Source organism: Pocillopora verrucosa, chromosome 7 (assembly GCF_036669915.1).
Source record: "Pocillopora verrucosa isolate sample1 chromosome 7, ASM3666991v2, whole genome shotgun sequence".
Taxonomy (NCBI): Eukaryota; Metazoa; Cnidaria; class Anthozoa; order Scleractinia; family Pocilloporidae; genus Pocillopora; species Pocillopora verrucosa.
Window position 1 is genome coordinate 1,008,892 of NC_089318.1, and position 20,601 is coordinate 1,029,492.

Here is a 20,601-nt window from a genome sequence, read left to right on the forward strand (position 1 = left end):
AGCAGGCGACCACCATTGAAATTAAATGAAAGTTTACGTACCATGCTTCGGAAAATTTTCTGTAAAAGTTTCTCTACTAAATGTTTAATATTCCTATGGAGATATAACAGCAATTACACGGTTTCATTCGTCGAAGTAGGCCCCGCATATTCACATACGTCGGGAACGCTGCAACATAACGCAAAAATTTGGAAAGTTGCATGTATTACACCTAAAACGTTTACAAAAATAGCACAAACTTAAAATCCCTTTCAGAAAGGATGAAGACCGGAGAAGTCTAAAGATATAACTCGCTTGAGTGTAAATGGTTAGAGTGACTAACGCATGGTACAGCTAGGAAAGAAAGCTTGAAATTTTGGATATTTTTCCGTTTTCGTGTGAGAATTTTTCCTTCAAAAATGATTAAGAGTAGTAACAAATGATTGAAACGATTTTTTCCAGTATATTGAGAGTTTATTTATAATACACTTTAATATGAAAAACTGTAATTTGCCCTCAATGAAGAGTTGACTAGAAAAAGAGATGTTTCCTTGTGTTAGAAAACGAGGTGATAAACTTCACTCTCTGACGAAGGCGCCTAATCCTTCTGACTTCGATGACTCTATAGGTATGAACGACTTTTAAAACGTGCCCAGTCCCCTAGGAACAGCTCTACGACGTATTCTAAGTACGGGAATCTCCTTCAGTGTGGTCGTTGGTTTTACTGTTGAGCCATGTGACTGTTCCACGCTGTGTCATAAGTTACCAGCGGTATGCCAGTATGAAGTGGGAATGATTGACAGATGCCACTTCAACATAACGTCATACTCTGACATGGTACGCTCGCGAAGGACTGGATGGCGTGTGTCTGTCCTTCCGCCTGATGACAAAATACACGCACATACTTTGCATCATGTAATTCTGAAAACGTCACTATAAGTCCCTTACTACGTAAATTGGCGTCTACACGGAAGTCTCACTGAGGGGTTAGGTTCACAGTCGAGACAAGTGAACTGCAATTATTTTCATTCAAATGTAAACAGGTCTGGAGCAACTAAAATACTTACGGTGAAAGTTGTGTTGAACCTCTTGCTTTCTCTGTTTGAGTCAGCGTACTGGAGGCGTCAGGCTTCCTTGGATAACTGATCTGATAGGAATGAAACTATAAACACAATTACAGTTAAAGTTGCACCATTAATTTGAGATTATTAACATGGAATGGCTATGATTATAAGTCATCTTTGTTGAGAGAGGATAACTACTCTACTATCAATTTCCAAGGATTCTACTTGGGAGGGAAGGGGTGGGACTCATTAAAGGGAGAGCTAATTCAAAACTCATTGAGAGAAAACGCAAATCATTATTTTTCTCTAGAATTGTCTGAAAATTTTAAAATTTATTTAAAAATTTATTTAAATAATTTATTTAAATTGATTTTCTAAATTTATTGAAAATAAGATAACTCAAGACAGAAACTAAAAAGCTTTCAAATAAAAGTTTATTTTGCAACCAAGCCAAAACCAGAGAGAGACAGAGACAGAGAGAGAGGCATATTAGGGTGGGATCTGTTACACACTTACAGTTTTAGACAGTGGTCTTACTAGAGAAGAGGCTGCTTATAGCGATATTGAATTCAAAACACACTTGAACATTGTTTTACCGATACTCTGATTTCTCGGGTGAATCTATCCAAGATGCTCTTCATTTCTGGTTGCTTTGTCTTCAGTGGACTCAAAGTCAGGTACTACAGGAAAAAATTCAGAGAGTTAACCAAAGATTCTTTAAAAATCAGTCAAAAAGAGACAGTACAACTATGATTGCTCCAAGAAGTTCCCTGAAAGGAGTCATAATTTCCAGGGCCTTTAGATACGGGACTTATTAGAGGAAGTAGGAGGGCTAATTGCAAGCTCATCAATGAGAGCCAAAGTACAAGCCATTACTTTTCTTCTGTTGATCATTCACCTTTTAATGAAACCTATTTACAGTATGCAAAGCTTAAAGCCTTTCAAATTTAAGTATATGCTACTAACTGAAGCCCAATTGAAAAAAGAGAAAAAAATTCTTAAGTCCTTGTTCGGGCCAGGGGTACAAGAGAAGCATTTTGGAACAGTAATGTTGGCTATAGTCTGCCTTAGAGAATTATGTAGGTAACAGGAAACAGTCACAGAAGCTATTGGCACCAATTGAACCCAGATTATTCGCAATAGTCTGGCATCTTATTTAAATAGAGTGGTCCAGCTCCTTAGTCTCTTCATGGCAGAGAAACAGGTATCAACTAAAACAGTAATGGACTGTGAGCTCAACATAAATTTTACCTTCCACTGAATTCTTTCACAGCTGTGAATATCATGAACTACAGGAAGACTCAGTTTTATTTTCTTTACATTATGAAGATCTGCAATGAAGAAAAAAAAACAGTTTTGAAATTAGTACTCCTATTCTCATGTAGAAAGATATCTGTTGGTAAAATGTCTCCTCACAGACAATCCCCATTCCCCCATACGCAGTCACTCAGGAGAAATTAGTTTGAGCTGTTTGTGTGAGAGGACTATTATGATTGGCTTCTCTGCAAATCAAGGCTTGATTGGAATGAGTTTTACTACAGCATGTTCCCCTCATTAAAAAGAAGATGGAACATTATTAGAAATAACTTAACAGCTCTGACACAGAACTTGAAATTAGGTTTCCTCTATCGCAGCTCACAGTTATGAACCCTTGCTATTACAAACCAAAAATAATAATCACAAGGAGTTACGAGAAGGTTCATATGGAGTGCAAAAAAGCATTTCATGTCAGCTACACACAGCAATGCACAAGAAGCTACATACAATTGTTATATGACTTTGTGAAGTCATCAAGTAAATCCAGGAGACTCTGTTGAAGAGAGAAATAAAATATTTCTAAGTGGTCAATATTTCTATGAATAGAAGAGAAATTTGAGTGATGGTCTCAACACACTATATGTCTTGAGAAGGTGACACTTGGTTCAATAAATGTACAACTTACAGTAATATTTATGACCAAAGTGACTAGACAAAGGTTTATTACAAGAAATTTCCTGAATCTTAACTTTACTACAAAGTACTTAGCAATTAATTGTCGAAGAAACATTCAAACTGTATTTGGCAGTCATGTCAAATGTTTGGCTACTTACAAATTTGATCTTAATATCCCATATGCCTCTGTAGTCCGCCACAAAGTCAGTATTTTGCTCTGTCTTACAATCTCATGATTAAATTTCAACTAAATGTCTTAAGGTCCTGGTTTAAGACACAGGAATTAACAGAAGGGGAAAATAAGTGCCAGTAATAACACATAGCAGCCATAGCAGTGTAATGAGAAAAAGAGCAAAGCACAATTAAAGGTGTCATGTCTTAAAGTGTACTTTAAATTTCAAGGGCTTGAACATGAGGTCATCTCTTCTGCTTAATCCCAATGTCCCAAATTTGCCATTGTAGTGTACTCCAAGCACCACATGCCTAAAAATGAGCCACAGTCATTAAAAAAAAAAACAAAGACAACAACAAAAATAAAAATAACAACTACTTTCGGGGCAGAACCAAACTACATTTATGTTAACCCTTTAACTTCCAGAAGTGATTGACATGTAACCTCTCCCTAAAATATCCATACATTATCCAACAAACACTTTATAAGAATACACAAATTAATCAGGCAGAAGATGTTACCTTGCTCCCACACCAAATTCTCATAACTACCCAGTTAACAAGGTAATGTGTAGAAGCGAGAGAGGAGAATTAACAATCAGATCTTGGGAGTTGAAGGATTAACAAAATAACTGAGATAGTATGAGTGCCCCGGTAACTGGTCAAAAACCTATCATATATTCTACCAGTAAACCCATAGAAAATTTAAACATATCATGTTTGGTTTTAAGTTAATATTATTAAAATTATAAAAGCACTAGACTACACTTTCTATCAGTTTCCTGGTGTAATTAACCACTTAGGATGTTAGGAGCACTTGCCCCCAGCTCTTGTTATTGCTCTGAAAAATTGATAGAAGCAAAGTCTATTGCGTAAATAAACAAGTCATTCACACAAATGGAAAGAAAGTTTTGTCAGTCCCTATCTGAAAAGGACATATTGATTATATGTTAATCAGTTGTAATAATCTTGGAAATTAAAGCTCAGATGCTAGGGAAATTATTGCTTCATTCAGATCGTTTTGCAACCTCAGCAGCTTAATTCACTTTCCCATGATCCTTTTCAAACAACCTTAGCTTGCTTAGTTTGCATAATGGTTATCACCTGTAGTAGTGTCCATTGAACTGTGTCTTAAAACTGATGGTAAACCGCTGCATCTCAGTCATACCACATGTAATATATCTTTCATTTTTGTTAAGTGTCCAATGTTTGATTCCTTTGTTAATAATACAGCTATAATCATCCCTGATGATGCCGTAGAACGGCGAAAGCTCGGAGTGAATAAAGAAAGAACCACAGTAGCACTTAAAGGCTTCATTTGATCAATATCCCACAGCTATAATTCATTAGAGCAATAAGCTCAATTCAAAACTAAAAAAAATCTGTCATTACTTAAGGACAGAGTTTCCATTTGGAAATGAAGCAGCAGAATAATTGAGTGGATATTCTCCTCATCTGTAGAAAAATTAAGACCAGGCCATTAAAATTAAGTCAATGAATTTCAAATTCTGTATGGTAGTTGGGGAATTCTCTCTCATGAGGTGCCCAACAAACACTCTGCAAGAGAAAGCTTACATGTACAAGAGTAAAGGATACAATCCTACAATAACAGCTTCAAGGCATTTAATGGGTAAGGACTCTTTTATAATTTCCCTTGCTGTATCCATCAACCTGCAGAGATACAAAATTCTTTGCTAATCATAGACTAACTTCACATGATACAACCTTTTCAGTAAAATATTGAGAAAATGCATTTCATGTATTATGGTAATTTTTGTGTGCTATTTAACTGCATGTCTTTACTCTAACAGAGCACTTAATATCATATTCTAATGAAGAGCTCAGCATGTCTGTAATTCAGTTATTTTCCTTTTCAACTCAACCGCTCATTGTCAAATGGAAGAGTCTAGTAAAGTATAGTTTAGTAAATGTTATAATCTCAGAAAATTGGCTGTCAAATCTGGAAAATTAAAGAGCTGAAAGGCATGTGGCCTAATTCACTATTTTCCATGCCATTTTTGGATCTTACCACAAGCCATTTGGGGATCAGATTAATCATTATCCAAAAGGGACACAAACATTGGTAACAGTACCCTGTCAATGGTCTCCACTTCTTAATCTCAAAAAATTGAGTCCCTGTATGATTATATCTGTGACAACCATGTTAAAAAAATTCAATATAGTTAAGACAAGTCAAAGAAGAAAAGTTTGCCGCATATCCCTAAAAGAAGCCTGTAAAAAAATGCAGTCTACAAGTCTCTTAACCCTTTAACTCCCAAGATCTCATTAGTGATTCTCCTTACTGTTTGCTATACAATTTACATGATTCTAGTTTGGAGAATTTGGTATTGGATCAACAAATAATCCCCTAATTGATATTTTCCTTTATTCTCATTACCTGTCTGCTTGATATTGTACTGATAGTGTAAGGAGAAATTCTGTCTGGGTCACTAGCAGGACTTAAAGGGTTAAAGATGCAATAGACTATATAAGTTTTGCATAAGTTGTGAATAAGTGTATGTGCTCTGGTCTCTGCAGAGGACCACAAGGTGATCACTTGGCTCACAGACGGTAAACTTTGCTAGTAAGTGGCCATATCTGAAATTCAGTGAAAACTCTCCAAATGACGTCAAACTTGGAATCATATTTCTATGCACTTGTCTGTAACATTACAATTCAACATTCAGGGTCTTGAACCTCCATGACTAGGATAGGAATACAAGCAAGAATTTGAGCCACTCAGGGGAATGAGATTGTAGACAACGCACTTGGGGAAGAAACATGAAATTTGCTCAAACCAGACACAATTTGACTGCTAAGACTTCGTAATCAATGTCGTGATGTTGTTACAAGGATACTGCAGTTGCTGTAGGTAGTTTTGAATCAATCCTAGCTTCTCCTCCACTGACATGACTGGTGTAAACACAGGTACAGCTACATATGGAACCTACATTCAGTTAACATTGAAACATTGAGGTCACATCAATTGGTTGTTTTGGAGAAGCAAAAATAAGTTTTATGTCTTTGAAAATATATTTTGGCGGCATAAACTAACTCAGCATTACAACTATTAACGACAGTTTTTGTGATAACTTTGATTTTGAAACGAATAGTCTGCAATAGTTGAGATAATGTTTAAATTTCAGTTTTATGTAAGTATATACTTATAATATAAATTTTACTCATGAGGTTCTCATAATTTATGATTTTTTGTTCCCAGTAAGATCTCAAACATGTATCAAATTGGCGCCTTGCCTTTGCTAGGTGTTCACTTTCTCTCACACTCTGCACAACTTGTGCTCCCTTCGGATGTATTTTCTCCACATGACGCCACATTCTTTCCCAAGTTTTCTTACTAATAGGAAAACCATCTTTGTTCACATAGAACAGTATTCCACTCTCGTCCTCACTTGGTACATCTTTGTTGTTCTCGTCTCCCTGGTCTTCGCATGAAGGGAATTTATTGGCCATGACACCAATAAGAGCTCATGCTTTTACATTCTGATACACTTCTCCCACTTCTTCTTTTGAGACTCCATTGGTACAGGAGAAAATTTTGGAAAAATCGCAAGCTTAGTGCGTTGCTATGCCAAAGGAAGACTTATGTTTAATTGGCTGCTTCATGCCGTTAGTTTCCAGTTTCTTAGAACGCGCGGCCGGTCGCTGAGAATCTGCGTTAATTTGATACTAATAGATACTAATTAAATCCGCATATAAGCGGTTAATTACGAGCGAATCGGGTGGAATCTGCGATCCTCTTTCCGAGCGTTCGTTCGCAAGAATACACAACGGGCAAGAAAAGGGCTTCTGGGTCGTAAGAGCGACGATGAGGATGATCATTTCCCATCGATCACTATGCATACATTGTGATCGTTCAAGACACAGCATGCGACTTTCCCGATGCAAACCGAGCAAATTATGGCCAAGTTCAGGGCTGCTGAAGATGGCCGAACTTTTAAATCGATGAGTAGAGAAGATGTGTTGAAGACAATCCTTGATGGTGATCGTAACTCATTTGGGTAAAATTTCCGCACAGCCCCATCCTACAGTATGCACTCAGTTCTTTAACAGAGAAAACAATGACAAAAACAATACATTTCCATTGGGAAAAAAGATTTGTTTTACAATAGTATGGGGCTGTGCGGAAACTTTACCTTAATTTGTATAGGTAATCACATGATTTCGAGTGCAATTTGGAATAAGTAAGCACGAGTGTGATTACGTATTATTAAAAATACGAGAGAGCTTATCATAATTATGCAGAAGCAAGGCGCGCGTATCAAGTGCTAAAATAATTTATTCTAACTCTACAAGTGACATTGTGCGTTCGGTTAAAACAAAGGATGAGGTCACAGTTTTTAGCCGTAGGGACCGACCCTTGGCCGATAAATAACATATATATTTTTTAAGTTAACATTAAGTTCATTAAGTAATCGGCGAGGAAAGTAATGGTAAGTAGATTCAAACTTTTTTGTTTTGAAGTTATGAGAGTTTGCTCGTTTGTTTGCAGCAATGGCGTGTGAAAATCTGGTCTTTCCTCCACAAGAACTAAATTCGGATGGTACACTCCAAAGAGACACAAGGGGATTTAATGCGGCCTTTTCTCATTGAATTCCTTAAGTTTCTGTTGTACAATTTACGGTACAAATGTCCAAATTGAACAGACTCACCGAGAGCGTATATTTGTTGTAGAACTGAAATTAAAACTTCGCTCGCCTTTCCACTACGAACCAACTGTTTAAGAAAATTCAGATATTAAATGAATGAAAGTTTCATCGATTAGCTTAACTATAACTAAATATCTCACGTTTTAACTTTCTAGGTACTTTTTGTGAACGATAAAAATTAATTGCAGGCGGTTTTTAGGCCGCCTGTCAACCAACGTAATGACACCATTGATAATACAAAAAAGTCATTCTAAAACGAAAATTTTTCAGTCAACCAAAGTGACTTGAGAGAGAGAAAAGAGAGGATTGTTTTGGTTTGTTACTTGTTTGTTACTTCTTTGCACTGAATCAACCCTCTTCTGCATTGAATTACCTAAAACTGCGTTTATCTTAACCAATCAGAACTGATTTTTTCATGTATCTTATTAACCATGAAATTTTTAAAAAGTTTGATCTTGAGAGAATAAAAGAAATAAAATAAGTAACTGACAAACTGTATGTTGCAAGTGTAAGTTTATTGTCAGTGTTGAGTGAAGGTAATATAAATTTGTTGGCAAAAAATTTGCACAACTGTTCCAATTTTGTTTTAAATGTTCTTTGCAAACTGTAATCCATTTTCTCGTCAGGTTGTAACACTTATTCAAACTGAAGTTCTGCTGAAAATATAAACTTGCTCACATAGTTTGTTGGAGTAAAATTGAGAGTTGTGTTGAGTTTTCTTTAATAAATATATGAAATGAAGAAAGCAATTCTGCTCTTTAAATTTTTGGCAGGTAATGAGTAACTAAGGATTGAGCCTTAAAGTGTCTTTACCATGGCTAAGTTTAGGCTTAGGTGTACATTGCAATTTTTCTAAAGAATATGACACAGATATTAAGGTACTAAGCTGTTTAGACACTTAAAAACTTACATGCATTTGTGTATTTTGCAATTTGTTTCTAACTCAAACCCATCCTAATACACTAGAACTATCTCCAGAGGAGTTTCCTTTAATGACACTCAAACAACATGTTATAAACCAGAAAACTCCGCCAAAACAAGTTTTCCATGCTGTGCAACATGAAGATAGTCATCAATACGTTGACCTTGAAAAACACGTTCAGTCTCGTTTCTCACCCCACTGCAGTGATGATGAACAATATGCAGGATCTTACAAGGATTTTTTATTTTAAAGCCTCCATATTTTCTGAAGTTGAAAATCAAAACTTGCTCAATGCCTCCAATGTTTGGGCGATAGTCAATCTTGTCCAATAACCAAGGGGAAACTGGTGCAAGAAGTCTGAACAGAAATCCATCATGAGATCCTTGATATTTTGACTTTGGTCCACAAAAATCTGTGGCATCACAGAGACGAATATTTTCTTCACTTTCATGCCTGGTGAGAGCATACATTGTTTTCCTACTCAAAATACTTTCATCCAGTTTTTCATATCCTCTATGTACATAACAGTCAGAGTTCATAACCATTACATTTTTTCGAATCAAATGTTTTGAGGCAAATTCAAAGGCATCTTTATAGTGCATGCGTCGACCAAGAATGATGAAGTCTAGTTTCCAATCTTGTTCCAAATTCTGTGCTTTTATGAAAATGGGGTCTTTGTCTTTTTCACAGAGAATATGAACTGCTGCAACCTAAAGGAAATAAAACTAATTTTTACCAGGTTTTATGGGGCTGGGGGGAAGAGTGAAGATAGAATTATTCTGTTTAGTCTCACTCCTGAAAGTCCTATAAATTAATTTGAATTCAGTGAGCTGAGTAATGTTTAAACTCACATGTGGACTCTGCAGATTTTTTTGCAGACTGTAGATATACTCTGCTTGTCGCTTTAAGACATGATCTTCGACTTTACCGGAAGTGTACAAAACTGGAAACTGGATGATAAGATGTAGTTGGGCACTTGCTTGCCTGAATGGGTATGTGTCCTCTATGTCACCTGTCAAAATCCATTTAAAAAAATACCAGTTTTGGTTTTTGCACAATTGATACTTTTTCATTCATGTATAACTACAAAAATTAATGTCAACATTAAGACATGGGTAAGCATAGCATGCAGGAGTTAATTTTTTGGTTGGGTGGGTTGAGATGGGACACTTTGTGTACCAAATGTTTTCATTTAAGTAACAGCAAAGAGCATAACTTTCAAAAGAACAAAAATATCACATTACTTCACCTTTAGAGAAAGACAAAAGAAACACCTAATTTATCTGAACTCTCGCCGATTTTTGTGGTCTATTGTCTCCATTGTCTAAATATTTCTGAGCAAAAATGAAATGTATTGATGCTATGCTTACTGTAGTCTCCTTTGCAGCTGTTGTTTGGTCTTGTCATACAACACCCTCTATTCCCCATCGGAGAGAGAGCACACTTTGTGTGACCAGACCAAATAATGGTTGCAAAAGAGACTATGCTTACTGCTGTTCATCTGACAGTGAGAAAATCAAAATTATATCTTCTGTTAATCACCTCAAAATACAATTCCACATAATTTTACAATGAAAAGCAAACTGAAACTCTGCTGTACCTTCAATAGACCCAAATCAAAGATATATTGCGATCTTGAATAAGTGAAGATACATTGAGTAAGGGAAAAGGATACTATTTCAAGAAGGCTACTGAATTAGTTGTTGCCTATCTGGACTGTGCCCTGTGTGTGTGAAATAAGTGTCAAAATGCAGGTTGTATACAAGGAATTAACGCTGATTGGGTTATGTCCAAGGTAGCCAAAAGCAAGTTTTATTTGTAGCAAAAGTCAAAATGCAGGAGAATTGCATAGAAAATTAACTATCAGTAGCATTAAGTTCCATGTGAATTTTTTTCAGTGGTGTCAGATAATGCAGTTAGAATATGTGATAAAATACAGGTTGTTTACAAGGAAATGGCACATGATGGAGCAAAGTGTAATGTGGCAAAATGGAATTTGATTAGTAGAATACAATTCAAGCACAATTTCCTGGATGCATCCATGATGATTGTTAAGGGTCCAGGTACAAATTTTACCTTCAGAAGTTGAAAATCTCAGGTAGATGAAAAGTGACGAGAGAACTGTAGTACTCAGTAGAAATACACAAAGTCTGGCTTTTCCATGTGACCATGATCTGCACTGAATTTAATGTAATAAAAAGTGGTTAAATTATGCTGAAGCCCATGTATAAAAACCAAAACCAAACCAATCAAAACAATTATATCAGAACAAAGTTAAATAATACAAGGTATTGAACTCAAAAATGAAAAGAAGCTGACTGCCAAAAGTACAGGAAATTGTGACAAGCCAAGTTGTGATTGCACTAGCTTTGTAACTGATTGGTTGAGGGGGAGCACTGGTATAATCCTAACCAAACATAATCTACATTCTACATCTACATTTGAATTCAATTAACAATTGGTTCATACGTCAGCGTGTGCTCATCGAGATATGAAACATGCGGGAAGTTTGGAGAGCATGAAAGATGCATAAGAGTTGCTCGAGGCGTAGCTGAGAGCAACTCTAGCTTCTTGAGTGCTCTCCAAATTTCCCAAGTGCTTCATATCTCAATGAACGCACAGTTGACATATGAACCAATTGTTTTATAACATTTTCAACCCCATGGAAAAATTTTTTCTCGAGGGATTTGTTTGCTGACATCATGAGCGTGCACAATAGGAATATGAAGCACGCTTCGGCAATTGAATTTGATTACACAAATTTACTAGCTATGTTATAACATTTGACAACTCGCGCCAACTTCATAGATATAAACATGAGTTTTCCTGACTAGCAATCCTGCAATGCAGGATATTCACCATGTTGGATTTATTTTGTTGTATTGTACTTGTGATTTCATGGATAAGTAAAAATAAGCTTGAGTTCTTTGGATCATTTAGACCTAAACCCAAAACATGAAAATCTGGCCCAGAATCTTTATTCAACTTCAAAGATCTTGTATCCATCCAGGAAGTTTTCATTACTCTTTATATTGGAATTTAACCAAGACTCATTAGCCAGGATGATAACTGTGTTAAATTCATTGATCATAGTAGCAGTGCTTGCAGTAATAATGAATGTTTTCTTTTCATTTCAACAAAGTGTAAACTATCGAAAATATTCACTTCACAAACCTGTGTTACGCAACGCATTATTTCACCTCGCAGTCGTCGATTTGAATTGACGATAACAAAAAAATCCTTGAGAAAGCAAAATGATGAAAGTGTTCTTCGAAATCACTCAGTTTCAAACCGTCGGTGTTGTCGGTGAAGACCTAACCTTCATTATAGTACACGAGCGCTCCCTCACCTTCGCGCTAGAATCTGCGCACCGCAGTGAATTCTGGGAGGAAGGCAGAAGAACGTCTCTATACATACTGTAGGAATTTAAGCCGTTCTCGTTTGCCAATTTTTGAAAAATTGTCGAATATTTTAATTCGCTCTAGTGCCCTTTTTCAACTTGAGGGTCGCCCTAGTGCGACACGAGCCTCTACCAGATCTGAGCTTATACCTAAGAGTTAAACCTTGCACTCAAAGGCTCATTTCCAACCTTGATGCAGCGCGGTCGTTTGTTTTTGTTCCGAACCTTCGCTTTTGATTAAATAGCGCCTCTGATTGGTCAGTTATTTTTACCTTGTCAAGTTGTCTCAAATTACCTTCTGCGTTCTCTCCGGTGAATTTGAAGACCTTGACAAAATAATTCTGTTTAAAACAGTTCTATACGTTTTAATCTGGCATGGAATCAGATGAATCCATTGATTTTGTAGATTCCGAGGCAGTAAACGCGTATGGATCGGTTGTTGCTAAAGAGGAACACGAAAACCCTTGCGAGTATTGCGATGAAGGTGAAAATGTCGATCCACCACGTTTTCATCCATTCATCAATTTTTTTAAATTGAAGTTTGCCATCCTTGTTAAATAGGACCAAGGGTCAGTTGAAGTTTCCTGCCCGTGGAGAGGAGCTTGCGCTCGAAAGAGTGGTCGAGGTTGTTGTCCATGCAAAACAGCAAATAAGAATTTTAACGCAAACTGTCGGTGTCGCTGACGTTCCTGCAATGAAGTTACTAAACTTAAAATAATTAAACGTCCGGTAGTCCGATATTTTTCCATATTTCTCTTCGAAATACCAAAATGTTCTACCTTTATTTACAATCCTCAAGCGCTTCCAGGCAGCCTAAAATTTCGAACTTGATGTTTTTCGCTAACCCTGTATACAGAGTACTTAGCCATGCAAACGCTTGACACTTAAAAACTTTTCAATGACACGGCTGACACGGTCCTCAGTTAACTCCATATTTCTCTCTGAAATATACCAATTTTTTGTTGGAAAATATTCTACCTTCATTTATAATCTTCAAGCACTTCTACGAAGTGAAAAAATTCCAACGTTGTCCGTTTCGCTGACCTTGTACTCAGATTGCGGAGAGATCCAAGCGTGACACTAACAAAATTTTCACTGGACACGGTCTTCGATTAACGAAACGTCCAGGAGTCTGATATTTTTCCATATTTCTCTTTGAAAAATACAAATTTCTATTGGAAATATTTTATCTTAATTTAGAATCCTCAAGCGCCTCTAGAAAGTGAAAAAATTTGAACGTTGTAAGGGCTTTTCTTATGTACGTTGAAAACCTCGAAATGGACAACTCGCTAAAATGGGTTCTTTTCATCAAAGTAAGCGGTCAGATAACAAGTGATACGCTGTGGGAGTAAAGTGAGGTATTTTTATTGAGAATTTGACGTATTGTTTTATTCCTTAGAGCGGTCGTAAATATTCTCATACAAATTCTTATAATTCCGCTATGACTATGCAAGATGATTATCTCACAGCTGGAGCTTGGGCCGCCCGTGTCTTAACAAAAGTGGAGACTATTACATCGAACTCAATCTTATTTTCTAATTTTAACGATTATTAACTGTTGAGGGATCCAAAATAACACCTTAACAATTATGAAGACGTCTTGAGTCTGGCGATCTGCGGATAATGCAGAGCCACTCGCCCTCCGGGTCTTAAATCCCTCGCAGCTCATGTGTAACCCTTCCTCGCACAACTCGCACTGTACCATGTCGTCCCAACACTCAGGCATTGAACAATGACAAAATAAATTAGTGTCACAAGTTTTTCTCTTATTGAATCTAGCAGTGTTCGACTATCGCGGAAAAAGTTCTAAAACGACCTTTCTCCAGACATTAAATTAAATTCTTGCCCATTTTCCCTTAATCAAAAGAAACCTCCGACGGGATGCCAGTTCTTATGCATTAACGATACGCATGTTTTGAATTAAAAACAAACCTTAGTACGCACTGGAACGTAAGGTATCACGTTAAGGATGATGTTTTTACTCAGTTTTGTTAGGGTGTCCAAATCCGCGGAGGGGGTCCATATCCGCTAGCGCATTTGGATCGGGGGATCCAAATCTAAGGAGGTCCAAATCCGCTGGGACACCGGGTCGCACTTGAGAGAATTCAAATATTTGCCACCAAAAAGTGGCAAAAATTCATATTGTGAGGGGTCATCGCCGCAAAAAATTGTGTGTTAAATTCTGTTATGTAAAATCTGTCCAGTTTTTGTGACGTTGTGATTGTGATGTTTTAAATTCCGTTTTGATTGTGTAATTTTAATTCTGTCCTGCTAATTTCTTTCCGTTTGTTCAATTTGTGTTCTAGTGTTTTCAGCAAAGAATTTACGAAGTACGCAAGTTCTACACAACAGAATTTGACACACGATTTGGCGGCGATGACCCTTCAATAAACTGTAACTCCGGGAAATATTTCAATGAGGATGAGTCTAATGAATTAAACTCCTAAGAAGATAATTATGAAGGGCAGGCCGCTAAAGTAATCATCGCGGAACGAGTTTTACTGTGTGTGTGTGAATGTTATTTGCAAAATTGTCAGAACTTTACGTCCTTCCAAGCTTTAAGCTTTGGTCTGCTCTGGTTTCAGCGAATGAATTGTCGGAAACCAGTACAATTTACGAAGTTCTTCGTGGTGATTTTTATATAATTTCACAAGCGATTTATGCATTTGGTTAAGTGTCCCACCTCCTCAACGAAGAAATATTGTTGATCTCCCCTTTTCCTGCTTTATTGCCTTCACCATCGATCGATTCCTCGTGGTTCACAGTGTTCTCCCTTATTTTAAGCATGACAGGTAAAATAAATTTTCAAACCGGTAAAGCAATCCTTTTACCTGTTGAATTTCCAAGCAATTTTAAACGGTTATAAGAGGTACTACAGGCGGTAAATGTCACCGGTTACCGCCTGTAAAGGAGAACACTGGGTTCAGATGAACTGATGTACTTGATCAAACAACTATCGATCACTGGGAACGTCTTTATCGTCGCTTTTACAAATTAGAAGCCCTTTTCTTTGCCTTTGAGAACTCCTTTTAAGCAACAATCAAAATCCATCCCTTCGTTGGCCGTCTTTGTTTACAAGGGACCTTAAGCATCTTTGTCTACTGGGGACCTTCAGAAAACCATGACAGCGATGGCAACGAGGACGTGGCAAAACAAAAGATCTAATGAGCAGAAAAGTAGCTCGGCACGTGCTTTTAAAACTGTGTACATTTCTTGAAAGATAATTGCTTTCAGTCCTAAAAGACGGAACGGCGGAAAACTACCCCAAATCCTAGAAGACGGAATAGTAGTACACACATTCCCCTCGATACTGTATTTTCCTTTCCTACATCATAGCGGTGTTCTGGTCTTGTATATACGTAAATAAGTGAGACCTTTCCTTACCACTTTCCCCCCCTTATCGTCATAACTTCCGCGGAAATTACTTCAATTCCCCCCAAAAAAATATTTTCTGATAATGTGTAACAGCATGTTGTTGGTCGTTCAGTTTGTTCGAGATGATTTTCTGTGTTTGTCGAGGTGTTAGGTGGGTTGACAGGCCGACACGACTCTTGCTGTTCTCCTGATTAGGTTATTCTTGAAATAACTGATCTTTAGGCCTTTGCTTTGATGAGGATGTCTTAACCCTTTACACTCTAACATCAGTAGACATATTCTTCATACTGTTCTCTATATATTTCCTAAGGTGCTGACAAGGAGAATTTGTTTAACAATCAAGAGCTTCTATCAATAGTGATCATTTTGTTTTTTCTTGTGACCTTTCTGTGTGATTTGGGGATGATATTGTAAGGAGAAATTAGATGCTAGTCACTTGAAGGGGTTCAAGGGTTAAATGATTTTCCCCTTTTTTTATGAAACCAAGGCAGACCACACTATGTCTTTGTGGAATGTATGCGCCATGTTTGCTGCACGCTTTTTTCTAAGGCTCTGTTCTATCCTATGTTTTCTCGATTTTCCTGCGTTGTGGCTGGGGAGGTTCGATTACCATCCGAGCCAGAACAAAGATCACCAGATTCCTGACGACCATATGGGGCTTTTACGACACGATAGCTCAATTCCTACGCGATTTTTTGCTGTGACCCTTAAAGTATAAGAACCACGAGAACCAGAGAACTACCGAGAACTACACAATTACCGTTTTATCAGTATTATATTTATGCGAAGTCCGATGGTAAGCGACTCATGACGTCAGCTGTGGCTATTACACCGGAGATCAGCCCTTAAAGTGGTTTTCAAGCGTAACGAGTGTGAAACTAATTCGAACTTGAACCTTCCTATTAGCAGAACTACAAGACATGGTACCACCGTCTTGGCTCTTCCTAGCCGAGATTTCTAGATGGACTTGACTCTCCATATGGATATAGAGGCTAACCCTGGCCCGGACGAAGACGCCGTTGCGACAAGAAGAGAAAGTTCACTGGAACCGTATTTAAATTATTGCACCACCACAACAATAGCCTATTCAAGGAATCAATTACTCAATCTCAGATCGAAATATTCCATCTCTCAAGACCTCTTACGTCTGCTTAAGAACCAGGACATCTTCAAAAGCAGGGGAGGCCGTGCCGGAGTTTCATTCCGAAACAAGATTTTCAATATGTTATAGGCCTAAGAAGGATTCCAGATTCAACCAAGTAGGTTCAATGTAAACAAAGCCAGATCGCCCGTTCATCCACCAGAGATTATTGACTCAGACCGAATTCAAGATTCTCACAGACTTAAAGTTCTTCATCTAAATATTCGTTCGCTCCGAAATTCTGAACACTTTAACCAACTTAAAGAACTGAATAAAAGAGGTAAATTCGATGTTATTACCATCTCTGAGTCCTGGCTGAACACGAGCGTTTCATCGTTGGAGGTGAACTTGGAAGGATACAAGCTCTCAAGACTTGATCGGCTCCACATGGGAGGGGGAGGCGTTTGTGTCTATATTCGCAATAATTTGAAAGCTAAGGTTTTAAAAGATCTTTCATCAATTTCCGAGAGAAATTTCCACCAACTCTGGATAAGTCTTCAGTGGAAGAAAACACAGTCAATTGTGGTGTGTACAACCTACCGACCAGATGACTGCCCCCTTAGTGCTTTCGAGGATACCCTGAAACCTACTTACATGTAAGCACTGACGCTTAACAAACCCATCGTGATCCTTGTGGATTTAAACTGTGATCTACGGAAAGCCTGCGCGGAGAGCAGAGCGTTAAACAATTTCTCGTCTGAGATGAATCTTCAACAACTCATTAAGCATCCAACAAGGATTACAGCTACAACTAAGCCCCTGCTCGATGTTATTTTGGTGTCCTGCCCTCGGTCGGTACGTGGTAGCGGCGTGATCAACTACTCCATCAGTGATCACCTGCCAGTTTTTGTAGAGCTTAAGGTGAAAGCACCCAAGCCTTCGCCCCACTATATAACAGCACGTAGTTATAAGAACTATGAGCCGGGCGTATTTACCGCTGATCTTGCTAACCAATCAGACCAGCTCCTGTCCATCTTTAGCTGCAGTGATGTGGATACCAAACTTAACACTCTCAATGATGTTGTTGGACGCACGTTGGACTTGCATGCTCCCGTCAGAACAACCAGGATTCGTCATCGCCCTTGTCCATTTGTATCAAAAGGCATTAAACAACTCATGAAAACAAGAGACCTACTTCACCGCAATTTTTTTCAGTCTCGCGACCCCTCGGATTGAAGTAAATATAAAGAATCCAGGGATACCATCAAAGAAATACTGAGAGAAACAGAGCGGAATTATACTTTTCTTTAAGTTCATCATAACAAGAGCAATCCTAGTTCACTCTGGAAAGTAATCAATCGCGTTATTCCATCAAAGAACAAAGAGCCTCAACGAGTTTATACCAAAGACCTGAAGACAGTCGCCGATGAGTTTAATGTATTTTTTACGTCAGTTGGTAAGATTGCAGCCTCGCTGCTAGTCATCTTGCAGAAATTAATAACATCACTTGGTCAGAGCAGCAGTTACCATGACCGCCTGCTGGAGATCTTTTTGACTTTAAGCGTGTGTCGTGTGAAGAGGTGCGACGCATTATTTCATCTTTGCCGCTAAACAAGTCTCCAGGCCCTGACAAAATACATACTCGAGTGTACAGGGATTGTTGAGCGTTAGCCCTTCGTCAGAGCGATTGACGAAGGGCTAACGCTCGAAACGTCAGCTTTTTTACCCTTTACGGTGGCTAATTTACGTTTTCAACTCGGTTGTTAACACTAAATTACCTGCGAGTAAAAAATAGTTTTGATGGGAAAACTCTCGAACAATTAATATCATCGTTAGTCTTCAGTAAAATGCTGTACTGTTCGACAGTGTGGTCCAATACTTCTACGACCAACATCAAGAAGTTACAACTAGTGCAAAACTTTGCTTGTAAAATTGTTACTAAGACTAGAAAGTTCGATCATGTGACCCCTCTATTACGCGAACTAGACTGGCTCTCTGTAGATCAGCTTTATTTTTCAGAGCCACTGTCATGACTTATAAATGCATGAACCATCTTGCCCCTAGGTACTTGAGTAGTAAGTTTGTTAAGAGATCGGACATTCATAATCGTAGGACACGAAATCGTGAAGCTCTACAGATTCCATTCTTTAGGTCAGGGTCTGGTCAGCGGTCCTTTGCCTTTAGAGGGGCGGGGCTCTGGAACAATATATCTCCAGAATTAAGACAGTGTGCCTCCCTAAAGGCATTTAAGGAGAAACTTAAGAGTCACATTCTTGCAAACAGCTATTAGTTTTGATATAATTAGTGATATTAATGTAAATAGTCGTTAGTTTTTGATATTATTGATTTGATGAAGTTATGTAAATAGATGCTGAAAAGCCCCTTTGGGGAGTACCTATTAAAGTTTTCTTTCTTAATAATTGTTGACATGAGACGAGGGTTATGAATAAAGCCCTGAAAATTGCATATCTAAATTACAACTCCGGCTTAATGTCTCAATAAAGTCAAATGAAATGCTAATCGGGGCATTTGTGATATTTTTCAGCCTTCATGAGCCGTTTGAAGCGTCTTTTTACGAAATTACTTTCGGCCTGAGGCCGTTAAGAGAAAAGGAGACTGCGTTTGGCTCGGTTTTGAAGCGCGGTGGGCTGTCACGGGAAGTTGCTGCACTGTATGGTAAATTTAAAACGGCCTGCATGCTTCAAATACCTTTGGTCGCTGAGTTTGGCACCGATCATATCGAGAAAGCTACAATAATTACAATGCAGAATAAAAAGTGAACTATACAAATTTGACACGCTCTCATCAAGGTAATTCTTAAATTCGGCAAGATACATAATATCAGGCATATCAGGGAGGAGCTGATTCCATTATCAAGCAGTTCTTGGGGAAAAAGAAAATTTGAAAACGTCTTTCTTACAGTTAGGTTCAAGAAACTTAAGCCTATGGCTATTCCTGGTACGGGTCTCTTTACCGAAATTAAAAAAACCGCTAATCTCAATGTCAACTAAACCGTGAATAACTTTATAGATTATGATCAAGCGAGATCTTATTCTCTTTTATACAAGGGTGCAAAGTTCTAATTTTTCCAGCATGGACGTGACGCTTGACGACCAGTCATGATCGTTTCTACAGAAAGGGACTGATACTCTTTGCACTCCCTCCAGTCTGAAAATGTCGCATGTCGCATGACAATGTGGGTCCCAAGCAATGGACGCGTACTCGAGCTTAGGCTGGACTAAGGTAACATATAACGTCTTTTTGATGCTCTCTGTACAAAACCAGAAATTTCTCTTAACTAAGCCTCACATTGTTGGCGGTGTTACAAATATGATTTATATTTTCCTTCCATCTAAGTCTATTATCTATTTCAACTCCTAAGTATGGATGGGAATTTGCGTATTCTAAAATTTTGCCACAGAAGTAAAATTTTGCAAGGGATGACGGTTCGCGCTTAAGTGAGACGCACATAGCATTTCTTGGGGTTAAATTCCATCTGCCACATTGACTGCCATTTCTCAAGACTGCACGAGTCATCCTGGATTTTCTTATCATGTAAAGGGTCCACTATTGAAACCTACAATAGAAAGTCATCAGCAAATAACCGAGCGCTACAATAGATGTTTGATGGTAAGTCAATGATATACATTGAAGAAAGCAGAGGCCCCAAAACAGTGCTCTCTGAGACACCAGAAGTGACCTTTGACCTTGTGGAGAAGTTTCCATCGCGCTGGTATCGCTCAGTAAGGAAACACTTGATCCAAAACAATATAAGGCCACGGATACCATAAAAGTGCAGTTTTTGTTAAAAGCGGACGTGAGGGACTTTATCAAAAGTTTTAGGGAAATCAAGACTGTCCAGTGATACAAATGCATTCGTATCCAGGACTTTTGCTATGTCATGAAAAATATAAACGAACTGTGTTTCCGTTGAGCGTCTTCACCTAAAACCATGTTTCGAGTCTACTAGAATGTCGTGCCTTTCAAGATATTTCACTTTATGACTGTGA

The 20,601-nt window shown here is 38.0% G+C and overlaps 2 protein-coding genes across 2 annotated transcripts; both read right to left on the minus strand.

Moving 5' to 3' along the window:
- Window positions 1-369: 369 nt before the first annotated feature.
- On the minus strand, window positions 370-6,735 carry LOC131774139 (tubulinyl-Tyr carboxypeptidase 2). The gene is made up of 11 exons (XM_059090165.2): window positions 6,402-6,735; window positions 6,005-6,093; window positions 5,240-5,296; window positions 4,743-4,817; window positions 4,251-4,328; window positions 3,365-3,458; window positions 2,808-2,853; window positions 2,295-2,374; window positions 1,640-1,723; window positions 1,047-1,141; window positions 370-859 (listed from the first exon to the last, which is right to left on the minus strand). Exons 1-11 carry the CDS (start codon window positions 6,615-6,617, stop codon window positions 802-804), a joined length of 972 nt encoding a protein of 323 aa, XP_058946148.2. The 5' UTR covers window positions 6,618-6,735; the 3' UTR covers window positions 370-801.
- Window positions 6,736-8,311: 1,576 nt separating this feature from the next.
- Window positions 8,312-12,241, minus strand: LOC131774946 (uncharacterized). Its single transcript, XM_059091045.2, has 4 exons — window positions 11,910-12,241; window positions 10,812-10,914; window positions 9,587-9,747; window positions 8,312-9,445 (listed from the first exon to the last, which is right to left on the minus strand). The coding sequence occupies exons 1-4, from the start codon at window positions 11,925-11,927 to the stop codon at window positions 8,825-8,827; spliced, it is 903 nt and encodes a 300-aa protein (XP_058947028.1). The 5' UTR covers window positions 11,928-12,241; the 3' UTR covers window positions 8,312-8,824.
- Window positions 12,242-20,601: the final 8,360 nt, after the last annotated feature.